At 40.7% G+C, this 18417-nt stretch overlaps 1 protein-coding gene across 2 annotated transcripts; it reads right to left on the reverse strand.

The window, feature by feature from the left end:
- Positions 1-14673: 14673 nt before the first annotated feature.
- On the reverse strand, positions 14674-17283 carry LOC143484511 (microfibril-associated glycoprotein 4-like). 2 transcript variants are annotated; one of them, XM_076983258.1, is made up of 6 exons: positions 17215-17283; positions 16966-17052; positions 16515-16721; positions 16022-16118; positions 15586-15753; positions 14674-15057 (listed from the first exon to the last, which is right to left on the reverse strand). In XM_076983258.1, exons 2-6 carry the CDS (start codon positions 16969-16971, stop codon positions 14801-14803), a joined length of 735 nt encoding a protein of 244 aa, XP_076839373.1. In that variant the 5' UTR covers positions 16972-17052; positions 17215-17283; the 3' UTR covers positions 14674-14800. The 2 variants fall into 2 exon arrangements, with proteins under 2 accessions (XP_076839373.1, XP_076839372.1); XM_076983257.1 differs by lacking the exons at positions 16966-17052; positions 17215-17283 and having other exon boundaries at positions 16515-16733.
- Positions 17284-18417: the final 1134 nt, after the last annotated feature.

Below are 18417 nucleotides of genomic sequence, written 5' to 3' on the forward strand. Positions count from 1 at the left end.
TCAGACAGTTACAAAACAATAAGCCATATTAACAAGCCACATAACCTCTCTTGGAATATGGAGGGAGGACAGGTTTTCAGTCAGAACGGGTTCCTAAACTTATGAAAGGGTTACGAAAGGGTTATGAAACTTCCGTGTTCACCCAGTCCTGATATGTCAAAATTTCCCATTTTCACAACTGAACACATTTCCTGAATCTGTGCTGTATGAGATGAAGAAACCAATTAAAAACAGTTGGACTGTATGATTGGACAGTCTGATTAAAAAAAGTCCATCAAATAGGGTGACACATGAACAGGTCTGATCTTCATAACAATGGACTTAAGACCATTTTCAAAACCTTTCCATTGGTACCACACACTTCCCGTGGCATAATGAGTGCTATCACGTCTCCACAGATAAATCCCATTGGGGTTGGCATGGTGAAAGACATTGTACCAAAACGCCCCCAGGTATGTTCTAGCACAGTTCTCATCCCTAAAAGAGCTTTGGTCTTTGTTAAAGGTGGAGAACTTCTGTTCATTGTGTGTAACCATGGATTCACCTGAACACAACCAGAACCATCTGTACAGGCATGTTTTCAATATTCACAAACTTATGAAATCATTACAAAGACAATTTGATTAATACAAATGAAGGTACATGTAAAGACATTTTTGCATATGCATAATCATTAGTCTTGTGACCGGAGGCTCGTGGGTTCGATTCCCAGACCTGAGGCCATGACTGAGGTGCCCCTGAGCAAGGCCCTTAACCCTCAATTGCTCACTTGTACAAAAATTAGATTTAAAAAAATGTAAGTCGCTCTGGATAAGGGTGTCTGCCAAATGCCTTAAAATGTAAATGTATTACGATGTAGAACAGTAATAGTATGGAATGTACTAAGTGTGAAGTATGATCATAATATGTAGTACTCTGTAGACAAATAATAGTGTGTAGTACTATGTACCACAGTTATAGTATGTAGTAGTAAAGTAATAGCATGTATAACTGTGTAGGACAATAATTGTGTAGTTATTATTTAGAACAATAATTTCCTGTAGTGCATTACCAATGTAGTGTTATATACTACACACTACGCACTACAACTACCACACACACACCACACTAGTACACACTACACAACTGAACCACACACACCTGTCCTCCTTTGTTCCACACAGGATGTGTATTTAGACTGGGTATTCACTTCCATCTCTCTCTCTCTTTCTATCTCCAAGTCTCTCTCTCTCACCTCCTCTCTCTCTCTCTCTCTTTCTATCTCCAAGTCTCCCTCTCTCTCTCTTTCTATCTCCAAGTCTCTCTCTTTCTCACCTCCTCTCTCTCTTTCTCACCTCTGTCTCTCTCTCTGTCTCTCTCTCTCTCACTTCCTCTCTCTTGCTCCTCCATTGATGTGGCCAAATGGCTTCATTTCACATTTTCAATTTTTGTTAATGACTGTGGGCTGTTTTTACACAAGATATATTGATTTATTTGTTAAAATGTTTTGAATTAACACCAGGAAGAAAGATTTGACAGGCCCTGACCTTCAGACAGATTATATTAAATCCACACTCTACACTCTTAACCCTGATTAGTTGACTTTGCTAGAAAATTGCGTGGAAACCCATTGTCTTAATTACTTAAGTTTTTGCACAAAGAGAAACTAAAGAAGTTAAGTTGTATTAGCATAGACTCTTAAGTGGATGCAATGGACAAATCAACTTTTCTTTAGTGGTCTTCACTCTAGTTCACATTCAATTATAACAATATTGTGGCATGGTTTAGGAAGGAGAGGTAGCAAACAGATCCATTGCAACACAACAAGGCTATTTTATTAAATTTGCCTCAGCAACCTACTCACGCAAGAGACCACGATCACGCAGAACACTTAATTTAGACACGAAACATGAGGGAAGGGCAATAACACGACAACACTACACAAACAGGGCATGAAATAATTCACACAGTACAACTACATAAACTGATGAAGGGAAACTTAAACCAAGTAACACACATAATCAAGTACACAATCAATCAACACATGCATAGACATCACATTAACAGAGAACGATAGCCTACCGGAGTCACAGGGACTCATGGGAAGTAGCGCCACCCCCAATTGGACCAACGCTTCAATATAAAAATATATAATATTAATAGTTAAAATTAGCCATAAACTCCGAACCGTCAGAACACGTATTTCAACACTACGGTTATAATTAAACTATGATCGAACAGGAATGCCAGACACATGTTCTAGCGCTATATGAACCGATAAGAATATATTAGCGTTAACTAAATAAGTTACATGCACTGAAAGCTGACAACGTTGCAAATACTCATTTGAAGAAACACTCATTTCTAAACTCATACATTTGGGCTGCAGTGGGGTGAAAACGAAAGGTTCTTTAAACAATATGCACAACCAGAATAACTCTTCATGTGCACTGTGCAGTGGTCCGATTCAAACAGGCCCCACCCCTACCAAACATAAACTTAACATATTCAGTTATCTTTACTTAACATAATCATTGTAATGCCTATTTCAGCTCAGTAATGATAACAACTAGTTTTATTTAGTAATGGCAATATTTTTTTTACAAAACATGAAATAATAATTAATGATTACTAAAACAATTTATTAAAACCAAATCCGGGTTTATAGTGTACTCACTGCACAGGTTATCTGTCAGTTTTAGAATAGATTTTAAGGTTCTGGTGATGGTCTTCTTGGCATTTGTCCTCTTTAACTTAATGAAATTATTGTTATATTTGTTCCAATAAGAGTTGTAGACCAGCGGTTTGCATACAATTCTCCAAGCAGTAAGAGGACCACTTAACTAACTCTCGGGTCTTCCAGAAAATATGTGGGTTGTGTTTACGAAACTATTGGGAACACAGATGAACTAACCACAAAGAACAACATATCCTCAGAGTGTAATGCGCCAATCTGTACTTTAATAGGAACGGTTTATTTACACACAGAACCCCCTCCTACGGATACCCCATCCAGAGTGGACAAGGAGATGTGTCGGACGAGGGGTTCAAGTGTGAACCCCAAATCCACCGCGGGAGCCTCGTTAATGAAATTCCCCTCAGCTCCCGAATCGACTAGCGCTGTGGAAACAGATACAGTGGCAGGTGAATGAAGTATGTCTGGAAGAGTGAATGATTTGCACAACTCTGGTTGATCAACACCCTGGTGGTCCTGAGTTGGTTGCCAGGTTTATTTCTGATGGTCTGGGCGCAATTCAGGGCAGTCATGGCCTGGTGGTAGGGAACTGGTTTTGTGACCGGAGGGTCGTGGGTTCGATTCACAGACCTGAGGCCATGACTGAGGTGCTCTTGAGCAAGGCACCTAACCCCAACTGCTCCCCGGGCTAGGGCTGCCCACCGCTCTGGGCAAGTGTCATCCACAGCCCCCTAGTAATCACTAGTGTGTGTGTATGTGTGTTCTAACTGCACAGGTGGGTAAAAAGCAGAGGACAAATTTTGATTGTGGTGAAAAATCACAATTGACAAAATATGACACATTCACATTTATTTCTCATTACATGTCCGGGTTGCCCACAATACAAGCATAGATTGTCCTCAAAGCGCCTTCTTCGTTCCTCCAGAGTGAGGCCAGAGGAATCGCACTGCATTGGTTCCACCATCATGTGGTGCTCAGTCTCTCGGGTGATGTTAGGTGATGATGGCGACCTGCCTGGGCTGGTTGCTTCTACGCTCGCTTAGCAGATGGTCTATGCGGATCATGAGCGCAATGAGCTGGTCCAAACCGAGACTCTTGCCCCGACAGGCCAATTTTTGGAGGACCTCCGTTTTCAAACCGTTACGGTAAGTAACCGTGAGAGCAGCCTCGTTCCATCCGCATGGTTGCAATAGTGTGAAACTCTCGCGCATAGACTGCTACTGAGCGCCTGTCTTGTCTCAGTTTGGGAAGGAGTTCCCCGCAAGATCTTCCCCCATGGGGGTGATTGAACTCCGCCAAAAACTGAGTGAGGAACTGATCATACGTCAGCTCCCTCGCATTCTCCCATGTAACAATAGCCCACTCCAAGGCCTCTCCGGTGAGGCGTGAAATAAAAAAGGTGACTTTACTACTATCAGGACTAGGGGGATTATTGTTGAAGTAGATTTCGCATTGCAGTAAGAATCCATGGCAGGCTTCCGGAATACCATCAAACTTGTCAGGTTTGCTAACACAGTAGTAAAGGGAGGGGGCTGGGCTTTCGGTGGGTACCTCTGGACGGATGGACGAACGAACGTCACTGAGGCGAACGGTGGGTGGCGGGGGGGGGGGGGGGGGGGGGGGGGTTGGTTGGGGGTTGGGGGGGTGTGACGACAATTGCAACGACATCTCACTCAAGCGAACCAAAACACTTAAACGCCTAACGTTAGTCTGACTAACTTAATATACTACTAATCAACTGTATCAATTGTGTTAAATATTGAAATTATATCTAGTGACTTGACTAGGACTTGAAGTTTAAGACTTAGGACTTGACTCGAGACTTGACTGTATTGACTTGGGACTTGACTCGAGACTTGATTGTGAAGACTTGAGACTTGTTACTTGCAACTTAGTGACTTGTTCACATGTCTGGTCTTATATAGAACCTAGCTAATAGGCGACAGGTGTCTAAAACTCTGGGGGGGCGGATCTTCGCCTTCATGGTGGGGCATGCTGGGAAGTGGAGTTCCCGGGGTTGGAGGCCATGAGAGTAGTATTAAATTAGATTTATATATAACCAAGTATCAACATGTAATGTGATATATTCGGCATATGCATATCTATGTATTAGTTTTTATGTTACTCATCAAATGTAATCATTTTCATGTGTGCTTATGTGTGACCTCAGATTCATGCCTGTTGGTACATTGTGTCATTTATTGTCCAAAAGCGAAAATTCAGAATGGCTCAATGTGTAGGCTGATGGCACCAAACTAATACTTATTTAGGCAGAGTATGTAAGTCTTATTTAGGAATAGGGAATTCCCTTTTGTCTTCAAATTGTGCATCTGCCTTTTGTCATTCATTAACTGGACCTGGAAAGACGCCCCCCCCCCTCCTCTGTCCGGGCAGAGGTAATGAATATTCAATAATCAAGGCCCAATGGTCAATGACATGATGACCAAGAAAGTGCCTTACGATGACGCCCCTAAAAGTTGGTTAAAAACCCTTGCTCAAGGAGAGACAATCAGCCTGGCAGACTTGGAAGGACTTGGAGAATTTCGCCAGACTCGCAGAGGCTCAGAGACTTGAACTCGTTGGAAACACACCAAACCATCGCGACCAACAGTTTGTTGGACTCAAGCCGAACACCGCAGATTCCACTGGAGCAATGCCAAAAGACCGTAATTAAAGCTCTCATGGAGTCCAACAGAAGATTCTTCTATATTATATTTTTTCTTTATTTTCTGTGTCGTCGTCCAACTTACTTTCATTTTATCTAGTCTTTCAAGTCAAGCACATTTTCTTTTAGTTAAGTTAGAGTCTGTTTGGCTGACAGACATTGATTTCAGTTTAACCCTTTAGTAATGAGACTGATTAAACCATATTCCACCTATCTCCATTATCACAATATTGGTTCCTGAGCAATCAGGATGGTGCCCCGTTCATAATCCATAAATACCCAGTGTATCCGCTACATACGAATCATGGGTTGATACAGGCCAATGTGCCACTACATTAGTGAGGCACATTTTTGCATCACAGATTATTTTGCACATTTATGGAATTAAAGTTCTTTCTATTCACATAAGCAAATTCCTCCTCAGATGTCCTCCTTAGACATTTCTATATCAGATGTAGATATAGAAATGTGTGTGCAGTCACTCTGATTACATTAGGGAAACCAGCTATCGCTGCAAATTGTGCTTTAATGTTTTCCTGGTCAACCGCTTCATATGGGAACTTTATATATGTGACAGCCTGAATGTGTAGTCACATAAAGGTAATTATTTATTTAATATTTTATTTGTATATTCTCTTGGTTTGTGCGTATATTGGTTATTGTATGGTTTTTTTATGCTTCCATCTCTGTAGGGGGAGCTAGAATCAAGGGGCGGGCGCTAGACTGTGGCTTAGATGGGCAACAGGAAATTGTTCTCAGATTAATCTGAGAACTCAAACTGAACATACTGACTCATCATGTCTTCTGTTTATCCTGCTTTCCAGGTGGGTAAAAATGTGAAAGTGTAGAAGTATCAAAGTGTACAAAGTACTATAATAAGGGTTGATGAGTATATGTGAGTGTGTGAAGATTTAACTGTGTCAAATGAGTTGCATGCAGAGCCGGAGTGGCTAATCGGGAGATTCGGGAGGATTCCCGATGGGCCGGCTCATGTCAATCTCTAGTTTGGGCCGATTGGGAGGGAAAAATAATTTTGGGTCGGATTTGGACATGAATCTCCCGGGCTGAAAAAGTGGCCCACTCCGGTCCTGGTTGCATGCGTTGGCAGTAGTGTTGCCACCTGTCCCGGTTTTCCCGGGACTGTCCCGGTTTTCACGTGCCTGTCCCGGTTTTCCCGGGCTGTCCCGGTTGTTCTTCTTTTTAATATTCAGACCTAGGTGGCAACCCTAGTTGGCAGACGTTTAGGCTAGCTAGCGTTAGCAACTTTAGCCTGCTTGTCGCTATCTCCTCTCCTCTTATTAGTATTAATCACCCGGCTCAGTAATGATTGTGTTCACTCTGGTTAGTCTCTGGTTAGTCACATAGGTCCTAGCTATGTGCCTGGCTGCCACCATTACACACACGTGTTTTTCAGCCGCACTAGTAACTCCAGCCTTGTCACCATGTGCTTGGCTATCGCCATTTTGAACTAAAGCTCTTGATTCAGCAGTTATACACTCGAATATAATAAATGTGTATAGATTGAATATGTTTAACAGAGAAAATGTGTACATACGATTAGATTAAGCTGTGGTGAGTTTTTGTATTTTCTAAGTTAGTAGTTTTTTCTATAAAATGAGTCTCTTTGGACATGTTAAGCGCAGCTAGAGCCTCTGCCAACCAATTTAATGGGTTATTGCCAGTTAAATAAGTGTAACGTTCTGCGCGAGGCAGAACAGGGAGGCGGACACAAACGCTGAGGAGAGCGAGATTTATTAAATGGAATTCCAAAGACATGGTCAATAAAACAGGCAGGGGTCATAACGGGAGGGCAATCAGGACATGAAATACGAACGGACATGACGAATAACACGAACAGGGAGGACTCACGGACCAGGCAGGAACACAAGGAGATTGTAGGTGAAACAACAAGGCGTAGAAACAAGAATGCACAAAACAACCGATACCAGACATGGGCAATACAAGGACTATAAGTACACAGGACTAGACTAGGACCAGGTGACAACACTGATGACAAGGGCGTGGAAGACAATGGGAAACCATAGAGACAGACGAGCAGGGCGGGATCAACGGGCAAGGAACACAGGAGTGACAGTTAGGAGAGGGGGCGTAGCCCTACGTGACAATAAGCTACATTTGAGTAATTGTTTTATTTTATTAATATTGGTCCTGTTGACATTCAGTTCTATTCTACTTTTATACTTTAGTCAATTTTATATTCTCAATGCAGAAATAGTGTAATAAACTCAGTTTACCCAGAGTTTAATATGGGTTACCAGAATATTTGGTACTGTGTAATTGAGAAATGGAATGGTTTATAGTGAATGTGTATGTGATATAATATATATGAATATATAGGTGTATAATTATATAGCTACATTTATATATATATACACACTAGTGGTGAGACTTTAACGCGTTAATTTTGATTAATTAATTACAGAGAAAATAATGAACTAAAACAACGCATTTTAACGCATTTAACGCACGAGACACTTTTGCACCGTGGAATGTTTCTCAGTGCATGAGTTCCGGGCATACAGATTATATGGACGCACAATAAAATGAGCATGGAGATTACCAAAGAGGCTATGCTGGTGGATGCGAAATTTAAATATAAGAAACTTCCAGATGGAAGGAAGTACAAACAAAAATAGTGTTATTTGCACTTCTTTACAAGAAGTGCTGCAAATTGCGTCAGCTGATGAAAGTTACGAACTGCCTTCCAGAAAGACAATAGGTGTATCTCAATTCAGGGGCTGCAGCCCACGAAGTGCGCATTTGTAGGCCGGTTACGTCACTGCACCGCGACGAGGCTGTCCCAATTCGTGGGCTCCTTCTTATGCGGCCGACGAATGTAGCCTTCAAAACCCCGAAAACGAAGGATGCATCTGAGTATCCTTCGCGTCCCACCATATCCCAGGATTCATTGCTCTATGAACAATAAACAGGCGGAGTCTAGTGTACGGGCCGAAGAATTAGTTTTTAAATGTCGGTATTTTTAAAATATGGACATTTATATTGCAATGAGATGCTAAATAACATGCCAGTTATTAATGATATTGCAGGTAAACATGTGCTTTGAGTATTTACTAAAGAGTAACGTTTATAAAAATACATTGAATTTTGTTATGAAGTTATACTTCCCGCCAAACATGTGAATACATGTTCAACGCATTTTCTTTTAGGCATTTGTGGGTGATGTGATATTTGTCGGACAGCTCGCTAACACGTATGTAACGGGGCAGAGCGTGGTCACGCAAACATACGTCTTGCGAAGACTAGACTGTTTCATTTAACAGCCGTGAGATGCCGCCTACCCTGCCTTCGAAGTGTGTGGCCACCGTGGGCTGCGGTCTACGCGGTCTACGTAGGTTGCAGCCCCTGAATTGAGATGCAGCCAATGTCGAAGAAAGTCCAGCAGCTGTATGATGAGGAAAGGGAAGTAAAACAGGTTATTGTGAAGAGCGCCACAAATGTTGCTCTGACTGGGGATCACTGGACCTCTGTTAGCAACAAGAATTATCTTGGTGTGACAGCTCATATTATAGATGATGAATGGAAGATCCAGTCATTTGCTTTGAGCATGCAGAAGACCACTTCTAGGCACTATGGAGATGCCTGTGGCAGAGGCCTGGGAAATTACCGTAAAGAAAGTCTACCATCTAAAATGATATTAAAAACATCTTCTGATTTACTTCAGTTCTTCTTATTCTTCCAATATCCTGAGCAAAACTCCCAAAAATAAACATAATTTATTCATAAAAATAAATTTATAAAAATAAAAAATAAAAATTTTGGTCAGAATTTCCAGTGTTATGAAAACTGTTTGCTCTGTTTTCTGCACTCATTTATTGGTCTGTGTAGTAGACTGGTGGAAAAATAAACAAGATGTTGAAGTTTATGATTATGTTCATTGATTCATTCATCATTTAAACTTAAATTAATATTTCTCATGTTAAATATTGAAATGTGATTAATTTTGATTAATTAATTGCAAAGCTTCTAATTAATTCGATTAATTTTTTAAATCATGTCCCACCCCTAATATATACATATATTCTTGAATACATCGTTTAGTTAATTATTATTTAAAGTGTAATAATTAATGTTGAGAATAAAGTTTATTAGTACCGTGCTGGTTTCTGTGATTTACACCGCTATTTGTAGTGTTAAAAGATAAGCTAAACGTATTCTTGTGAGTGTATGTGACATGCAGATATTATTATGCAGAGTTGTGTTAAACTGCAAAAAGGACAAAATAACAGACCAAAGGTAAATAGAAAAGAAAGTTTTGTATGTTTAATAAAGAGAAAAAGATGAATCTGAGAACTCAAACTGAACACACTGGCTCATCGTGTCTTCTGTTTATCCTGCTACCCAAATTTCATCCATAAGTGCTACTACCCAACCTACACACCTGGAGGTGTAACATATAACAGTTTTTCCTTGCCACTGTCCCCTTTGGCTTGCTCATTAGGGATCTGGACCCATACGATTGTAAAGCTGCTTTGTGACAACATGTGTTTTGAAAAGCGCTATATAAATAAATTTGACTTTGACTTTGACCTATACCTAGCTGACATGCAGATGATCCCATCCAAAACAGTTGGCATGGCCCGGCTCAAAGATGACTGGGATATCCCCGACTGGTCTGCCAGTTCTCTTTGAAAACAAGCCAGTCGCCAGGAAGCTGAGCGTTGTCAGCACCTGTAAAGGAACTGGCAATGCGCGACTCCTCACGTTTCTCTCTCCAAAACTGGACCCAACTCAGCACAAGAGGACAGCTCTTGGAAATCTGAAACAGCTTATAAGCCACTCATCATCATGGTCCAAAAAATCATAATGGTCACGGAAAACCCGCTCTCCAAGAATTCGGCCATTAGCAATATCATCCAGTAATGCCAACGCTGCCATCTCCCAAGAACTCCAGTGCACTGTTTAAGTGGAAACATGTTGAATGATTATTTCAGTAAGGCACTTAAATTGTCTGATAAATTTACTGTTTAATTGTCTAATTAATTTACTTTATTTTACACAATAAGGGCTTACTACAATGTGTGCGTAAACGAGTTATAATTTCAATGCATCACCTCTAAGTGTCGCTAACTGACGAAAACACATTAGAAACATGCGTACGCCTAAAGTGAAAGTGTCGTGGGGGTACGCACTTTCTCACGTTCAAATCACATATAGTACATATGACCGTTTGCAAGAAATATGTACCGTACGCACCGTTAGTACATAAGGCCCCTGGATACCACATAGTTTAGACACATCCTTTCTTCAGTCCAAACAAGGATGTTCAATGTGTTGCCAGTGGTACTGCCACCTGCTGGGTTAGCATGGTACCTACACAGGTTTGTCTCATTTTTTTGCCACTAGCTCATGTATTTATGTAGTTTGTGTTCAGTCTGGCATTGGAGATAAGTGTATATGGTTGGTGTGTTTCTTGTGATTCTGAATATTTATTCTTATAATATATATAATAATGCACTTAAGTTTCTCCTTGGTTCTGAGTTTGTCTCATTTGTTAGTTTATATCCATCCATGTGTGTTCATGCCAGTCTATGTATCTACATTTATAGTATTGTGGGGTGAATGGAAGAGTACAAGAAAATACTTGAGCAAGGACATAGTGTGACTCTAGTGTAAGCGCAGACCCCACACTCTCTTTCTGATAATGTAGCAGGTAGTAGGGGTGGGCGGATCGATATTTATATCGATAGTATCGATACAAAGGTGAGGATCGGTATCGGATCGATACCACGGCGAAAATATTGATTCTTTTGCTGCAGTTTAGAGGTCTGCGCGGAACTGCTTTTTTAATCCCGCTCCCGCTTGTTTTAATCCCGCTCCCGCCAAAAAATCGCTTGTTTTAATCCCGCTCCCGCCCACACCTGCTTGTTTTAGTCCCGCTCCCGCCCGCACCGGCCAAAAAATAGCTTGTTTTAATCCCGCACCCGCCCGCCACATACACATTTCTGTCGCCCCCGCCCGCAATCCTAATATGAATTGAATTAATTAGATTTAGTACTTGAAATTTTCTTATGTATTTATTAAAACAGCAATATAGCGATGGATCCCGCTGTCCCATTTCTTACCACAGTCCAAATGCATGTCGTCAGGTGACGTACACCAACACTTTCTGATATCAATCACAACAAGCCGATTTCCCTCTCCATTAATTATAATGGAATATGACTTCCATACATCAGACTTTCCTGTAGTTGGCTTAATTGTGGTGTATTCGCCTGTTTTAATTGAATTTTCCACAGCTGAAACTGGTTGACCGTTTACAGCAGGGGTCGGCAACCTATGGCATGCATGCCACCATTGGCACGAGGCATAATCACTGGCACGCGACACGCTGGACCAGCATCAGCAAAAATATGTACAATTTAATATAAATTATTATATTAATGGATTATACTTTCGCGAGTAAAAAGTATAGACACTTTTTACATTTCAAGTAAAAACTATCACCCCCCCCCCCCCCCCCCCCCCCCCCCAACGGTTTGGAAGTATCGGTATCGGTATTGGCGATACTGACCAGTATCGTATTGGTATCGTATCGATACCAAAATTCCGAGTATCGCCCACCCCTAGGGGTGGGAATCATTTACTATCTCACGATTCGATTCGATTCCGATTTTGGGGGCCACAATTCAATTCAAAAATCGATTTTCGATTCAAACGATTTTCGATTCAAAAAACGATTTGATTTATAAAAATGTCTGCTTTAGTCTATAAAATCTGCATGATCTACTACAGTCTGCTTTGCAAGACAAAACGACAAATACAGAAAATTAAGTGTCTTTCACATTTAATTAACAAAAATTAAGTGCTTTGGTAAAATAAAATGGTTTTTGTTGTTACCAAAATTCTTGAGCTTCATTTTGCGAGCTGTCAGGGCTGGCTCGGATGCAGTTCCCCCAGCCGTCGCTAGGGGCACCAGAGTCAGTCCCAGACTAAACCGGCGTAACCATACGTTCTCAGCCAGTCTCTGCTTTCTCTGTGATTGCTTATCGTTTAATGGTCTCGCCACCTCTCTCTGTTATGCTTTCTCTTTACTTATTCGAGTATCTCATGCGTCGCTTCCTGACTCATCTCAAGTTTTCCCAATCCTGTATTCCTTCCTATCCGTTTTGCCTTTATTTTTGGGAAGGGTTTTATTTTGCTGCAGCGTTTTTTGCCAGTTACTTCTGCTGGTGTCCTTGGTTTCGTTTTCGCGTTGCATTTATCCGCGCTGTTTTTTGTTACTGTTGTTGTTTTGTTTCTTCCTCCTGTCTCACTATGGTTGAGTGTTATTTTTCACACGTTGTATTTTCTGCATTGGTTTTTTGTTTGTTTGCCCTCACGGTTTTTGTTTCTATTCTCTGGCGCATCGAGTCTTCCGTGTTGTTTTGTTTGTTCGTTCTGGGTCGCTGTGCGCGTTTCCCTCTCGCTAATACATGTGACGTGTGTCAAATGTCTTGATCTTGCGAGCTGGCACTTGGGTCCATCCTTCTCTATATTATTTCTCACCCTTCTCTATATTAACGCTTCCGTGCTCACCGCGTTACACAAGCCTTGCACACGAGCTACATTGTGTCCAGTTCGGTCTTCCCCAGCCTTCGGTAAAAACCAAAATGAACCCATATTTTTGCCTTAAATGAAGACCGGACAGGTTGAATATCTCTTTCCTCCATGTGTTTTGAACCTTTTCCGTGCATGAGTGTGTCCCAGAACATGCTGCGTAAAGTCTCGCGTAATTTTGTAATTACGTAACGCGAGATTTCACCACAACTTAGAATCGATTTTGGGACATTTAAAATCGATTCTGAATCGTAGTAAATGAGAATCGATTTTTGATATATGAATCGATTTTTTGGCACACCTCTAGTAGCAGGTGTGAGTAACAGGGGTGGGGGCTCTCACGGAGACAAAAGACTGAGAGTTTAATCAGAGCTGTATTTGGTGTGCTGCAGATTGTTTGTGTGTACTTGTGCTGCTCTCCAAAGATCTTTGTAAGCTTTGATAAATGTTTCAAGGTTAAAAGACTGAACTCTGATATGTTTCTCCTTTGCATCAAATGATCATGCTGCAATGTTAAAGGTCACCTTTGGAGTACAGGTGGAAATGACGTCAGTGGCAAACACTGACACACTCACCACCACCCTCACCAACACTGACACACTCACCACCATCATCACACTCACCACCACTGACACACTCACCACCACCCTCAACACTGACACACTCACCACCACCCTCACCAACACTGACACACTCACCAACACTGACACACTCACCACCACTGACACACTTACCATCACCAACACTGGCACACTCACCACCACTGACACACTTATCACCAACATCACACTCACCACCACCCTCACCAATACTGGCACACTCACCAACACCGACACACTCATCAACACAGACACACTCACTATTGTCGTGGAAACGTAATGGTGAACAAGAACTGTCAACAGCAGTTGGGTATGGAATCAAAGTAAAATACAAAGTTTATTAAAGACAAAAGATACAAAAATAGAAAGATGGATCGATCCAGAGATCTCTGCTACACACACTCAAGAGCGTCTGCAAGAGCTGCCCCCCCTGTCACAGCCTATATTTTTATACTATTTCCTGCTACATCATTACATCATACTTCCGTGACGTGTTAAGCACGAAGCTTACATGAGGTGAGGTGATGGGGTGAGTTATCACCCCTCCCCTGCCAGGGTACCCGGACAAAGGGCAGTCATGGCCTAGTGGTAGGGAACTGGTCTTGTGACCGGAGGGTCATGGGTTCGATTCCCAGACCTGAGGCCATGACTGAGGTGCCCCTGAGCAAGGCCCTTAACTCTCAATTGCTCACTTGTATAAAAATAAGATAAAAAATGTAAGTCGCTCTGGATAAGGGCGTCTGTCAAATTCCATAAATGTAAATATAAAGGTCTCCTTGTTCCTCCGGTTTGCCAGGTGTCAGACACAGACATACTACCATTCTGACGTCTGAAGCCCTTATCTACAGGCCCAAGACCTTCAGGACTATCTGCCTTTAACTCAGAAGGAGTACTACTATAAAGAGAAGAGAGAGCGAGAGAGAGACTACAGGCCTGCTGAGCATATACTGATCAATGTGTCCTAGACCGTACATATGTTTAATATACCTTAATAAAGTGATTTCCTTTCCACTTATTACTAATAGTGGTGAATACATATATGAATACTGATGAATATGATTACAGAAAGACCAAATATAAATTTTGCCCCGACACACACACCATGAGAGTGCATGATCCCCCTTTAAAAAACAGAAAATAAAATACACAAATTCTGATTCAGTTCAGGTGTAGTGACTCTTTTATTTTAAAACAGCTGACAGTATCATTGGACAGTATAATGTGTCACCATGTCTGATAGCTTTTACATGTCTGGTATATAAAAATCCAGAGTGTCACATGGACTTAAGTCACAGGTCTGATCTTCATAACGATGGACATAAGACCAGTATCATATGTTTTCCAATGATACCACACATTTCCAATGGCAAAAATGGTGCCATCACGTCCCCACAGATAAATCCCATTAGGGTTGGCATGATGGCAGGCACTGTACCAAAACGCCCCCAGGAATGATCTAGCGCAGTTCATCTCCTTTTGAGAGTCTTGGTCTTTGTCGAAGGTGGAGAACTTCTGTTCATTGTTTGTAGCCATGGAGTCACCTGAACACAACCAGAACCATCTGTACATGCATGTTTTCAATATTCACAACCTTATGAAATCAATACAAAGACAATTTGATTAATACCAATGAAGGTACATGTAAAGACATTTTTGCATAAGCATAATCATTAGTCTCATGTATTGCAGTCACAAGCCCTGCATATGCAAAGATGGCATAGTGTGTAATAGCATGGTGTGTATTACGATGTAGAACAGTAATAGTATGGAATGTACTAAGTGTGAAGTATGATCAGTGAATTAAGTTATTTGTTAAGACAATAACTTAACAAATCATTAATACAATTGTAGCTACATTTAAAGACACCTTTACGAACCTGTCAATGATAAAATACAACCATTAATCTACTACATACAATTACATTCTACAGAGTACTATACACTATTATCGTACTACACCCTACACTACCACATACGACCGTAACTACACCTTTACACTATTCAACACTTCAATCCCTCTCCCCTTCTCTCTCTCTCTCTCTCTCTCTCTCTCTCTCTCTCTCTCTCACCTGCTCCTCCATTGATGAAGCCACTAACATGGAGTTTGTATCCTTCAGCTTCAGATTCCACAGAGAAAGAGGAGTACCGGGCGTACACGGTTACTCCCTCAAAGTCCTGCAGGTCCACTCTCAGCTCATACTTCCTCTTGAGTGTGAGCTGATATAGATTCTCTAACCCTGAGGGTGCAGGACATGCACATGTTATAAAAGGTATTAATCAAGCTGAAGTGAAAATGCAAACACATTACATAACCCTAACCCTAGCAGGACTATCAATGGTTGGACAGGTCTGTATTGTATTTCTTATTTATTATTCATATTGTTCCATTTTACATTTTTCCTTACTATTACAACTGCAGTTTTGAACATCGTTCCTTTGTTTGTGTCCCTGAGAGCTAATGCTAATGCTAATGCTAATGCGTGAGATGTATCTGTAAATTCTCACCCAGCCAGTATTCTCCGTATTTGTTTCCAAAACCGTTCTTGTAGTGTTTCCACGGTCTGTAGAAATTCACACTGCCATCCATTCTCCTCTGAAACACCTAGTGTGAAAGTTCTTCATGTCAGTGGAACCACAGGCTTGTGCGGCTTTATCTTTGAAATTTATTTGTCATAAACAATTTCACACCAGATTGTTTTTGCAAACGGTAAAAAAAAATGTTTCATTATAATCATATATTGACTTAATGTATTACTTATTTAATTATGCAATACTTTACTGAATAAAAAAATAGAATAGGTGACAAATATTACCCATTTTGTCAGCTTTGTGAAATCAAAGTATATATTTTTAAACAATATATTTTCATGTGAAGAGGCAGAATTTATAACAATGACAGTAATAACAAATAATGGTGATTATTTTCTAATATATGTATAAGATGTGCAATGAGATCAACACTGTAGTTCCTCTAAGGGAGAGAAACATCCTAACATACCGTCCATCTTCCCTCTGAGTTATTTCCCAAACAGCCCATGTCACAGTACACCTGTACAGGTGTTTCACCTGCAGGGTAGATGGTGTACACTCCACTCAGCGTTTGGCCTTTAGCATAGACATCAGAGCAGTCTGTTGGAAACAGATCCTGAGAAATAGAGGTACTTCCCACCAGCAGAGGGAGCACTAGAGCCAGAAAGACCATGTTCTGTGGAAACATACAGGCACACTGTGAAATATACATATGGTCAAAAAAACAATGAAACTGATGTGATGTTCAACTACAAACAATTAAAATGCACCCAAAAAAACTATTCTGTTTAGAAGAGTTTCAAAAAAAGCTTAAGAACATAAAAATGTGTAACATAGCCAATTTAAATGAAGTCAGTAACTGACAGTTAGAAGTCTAGATTACAAAATGATATAAGAAAGATGAAAACACCGTGACCTACTGTCATTTCAGCTTAATGCAGAGATCCACAGTCTGGAAAGCAGTTTTATGCAAACTCGAATGTCTGTTTAACATGAAGGTTCTGGACCTGTGACAAAAATAAAATACAATTAGTTTTATAAAATTAATAGTCAAACTTGTGAGTTTCAGTAAGAATGTGCTAAAGTCATAAATGGTGCTGCCTGTGAGTCATACTAGCTTACATAGAACAAAAGAAAATTCAGGAACTTTAAAGGTAAAAGTAACTCACCTGTTAGTGTTTCTCTCACCCTGTCCCAAGTGTTCACACTCCCACACGTTTAAACCTGACCAACAATCAGACCCCTCCTAACTACTGTGTTTGCTTTGGGAAGTTCCTATAAGATAACATCATGGATGAAATGTGGACACCTTTAGACCCTCTTACTGTATGCACACACAAATATTTTGATCAGATCAGAATATTTGCTCAAAACATGCACAGAAACCAACTAATAGCAGGATATTTGTCATCCATGATTGCAACATCGTAACAGTCAGCTTTAGGAATATGACCTTTGAACCCAAACTCTGCAGCCAAGGGCTTGTCCTGGGCAGTTCTCAACTTTACTCTGCAGATGGCAGTGAAATTTGGCCTTTAATATCGTCATTTATTCAGAGGTGTTAATGTGTACTGTTGGCCATCTTCAGCCAAAACCATCTTTTATAAAGGAACTTGGAGTTGGTTACCATTTGTTGGCATTTGTCACCAATTGTTGTCTTGGTAACTCACATGTACAACTCGTAGCTGGTATATGAACCCAGAGCCCCTCACATGTACAACTCATCTTGGTATAAGCTAACGAGGGTGAAGATGCAACTCATGCATCACCAGCTATTGCTTCCACTAAAACTCAAATTGTAGACCATCTGAACATAAAAATTCTAATTCCATTGTTTCCTCCCAGTAAGTTTGCCATTTTAGAAAGGCTAACTTAGCACAAAATGGATCGATACTGTTTCAACCACAGTTAGCCACTGCAGTTACATTCATTTAAGGGCAATGTTAGCGTTTTGGTGTGTTAGTTATAACTGCCTTAGAGATTCACACACAACCTCCAGATCAATGGGTTGTACTGACCTCAATTTACTAGATTAAGAAATATTGTCATGACTAGCCCTGCCCCCGCCTGTCAAGTGTTCTTTTATGCCCTGCCTTTATGTCTGGTCTTGTTTTCATGTTGGTATCTTTCTGTTTGCATCTAGCCACACATTTTTTGGTTCAGCTGTTTGGTGTTTGTCTTTCATTATGTTGTGTACTTAATCTAACTTGTTTCTGGTTTGGAGTAAGCGTTGGTTATGTTACATTCTTTGTAAATATGCGGTCGCTGTATGAAATCTGATTTCGCTTCGAGATGTTATGCGTGGCCTAATTTGTATGTTTCAGGATTATTCTCTCGTGTTGTATTACTCAAGTTTATAGTGTTTAGTGTCA

The sequence above is a fragment of the Brachyhypopomus gauderio genome, chromosome 20 (assembly GCF_052324685.1).
Source record: "Brachyhypopomus gauderio isolate BG-103 chromosome 20, BGAUD_0.2, whole genome shotgun sequence".
Classification (NCBI taxonomy): Eukaryota; Metazoa; Chordata; class Actinopteri; order Gymnotiformes; family Hypopomidae; genus Brachyhypopomus; species Brachyhypopomus gauderio.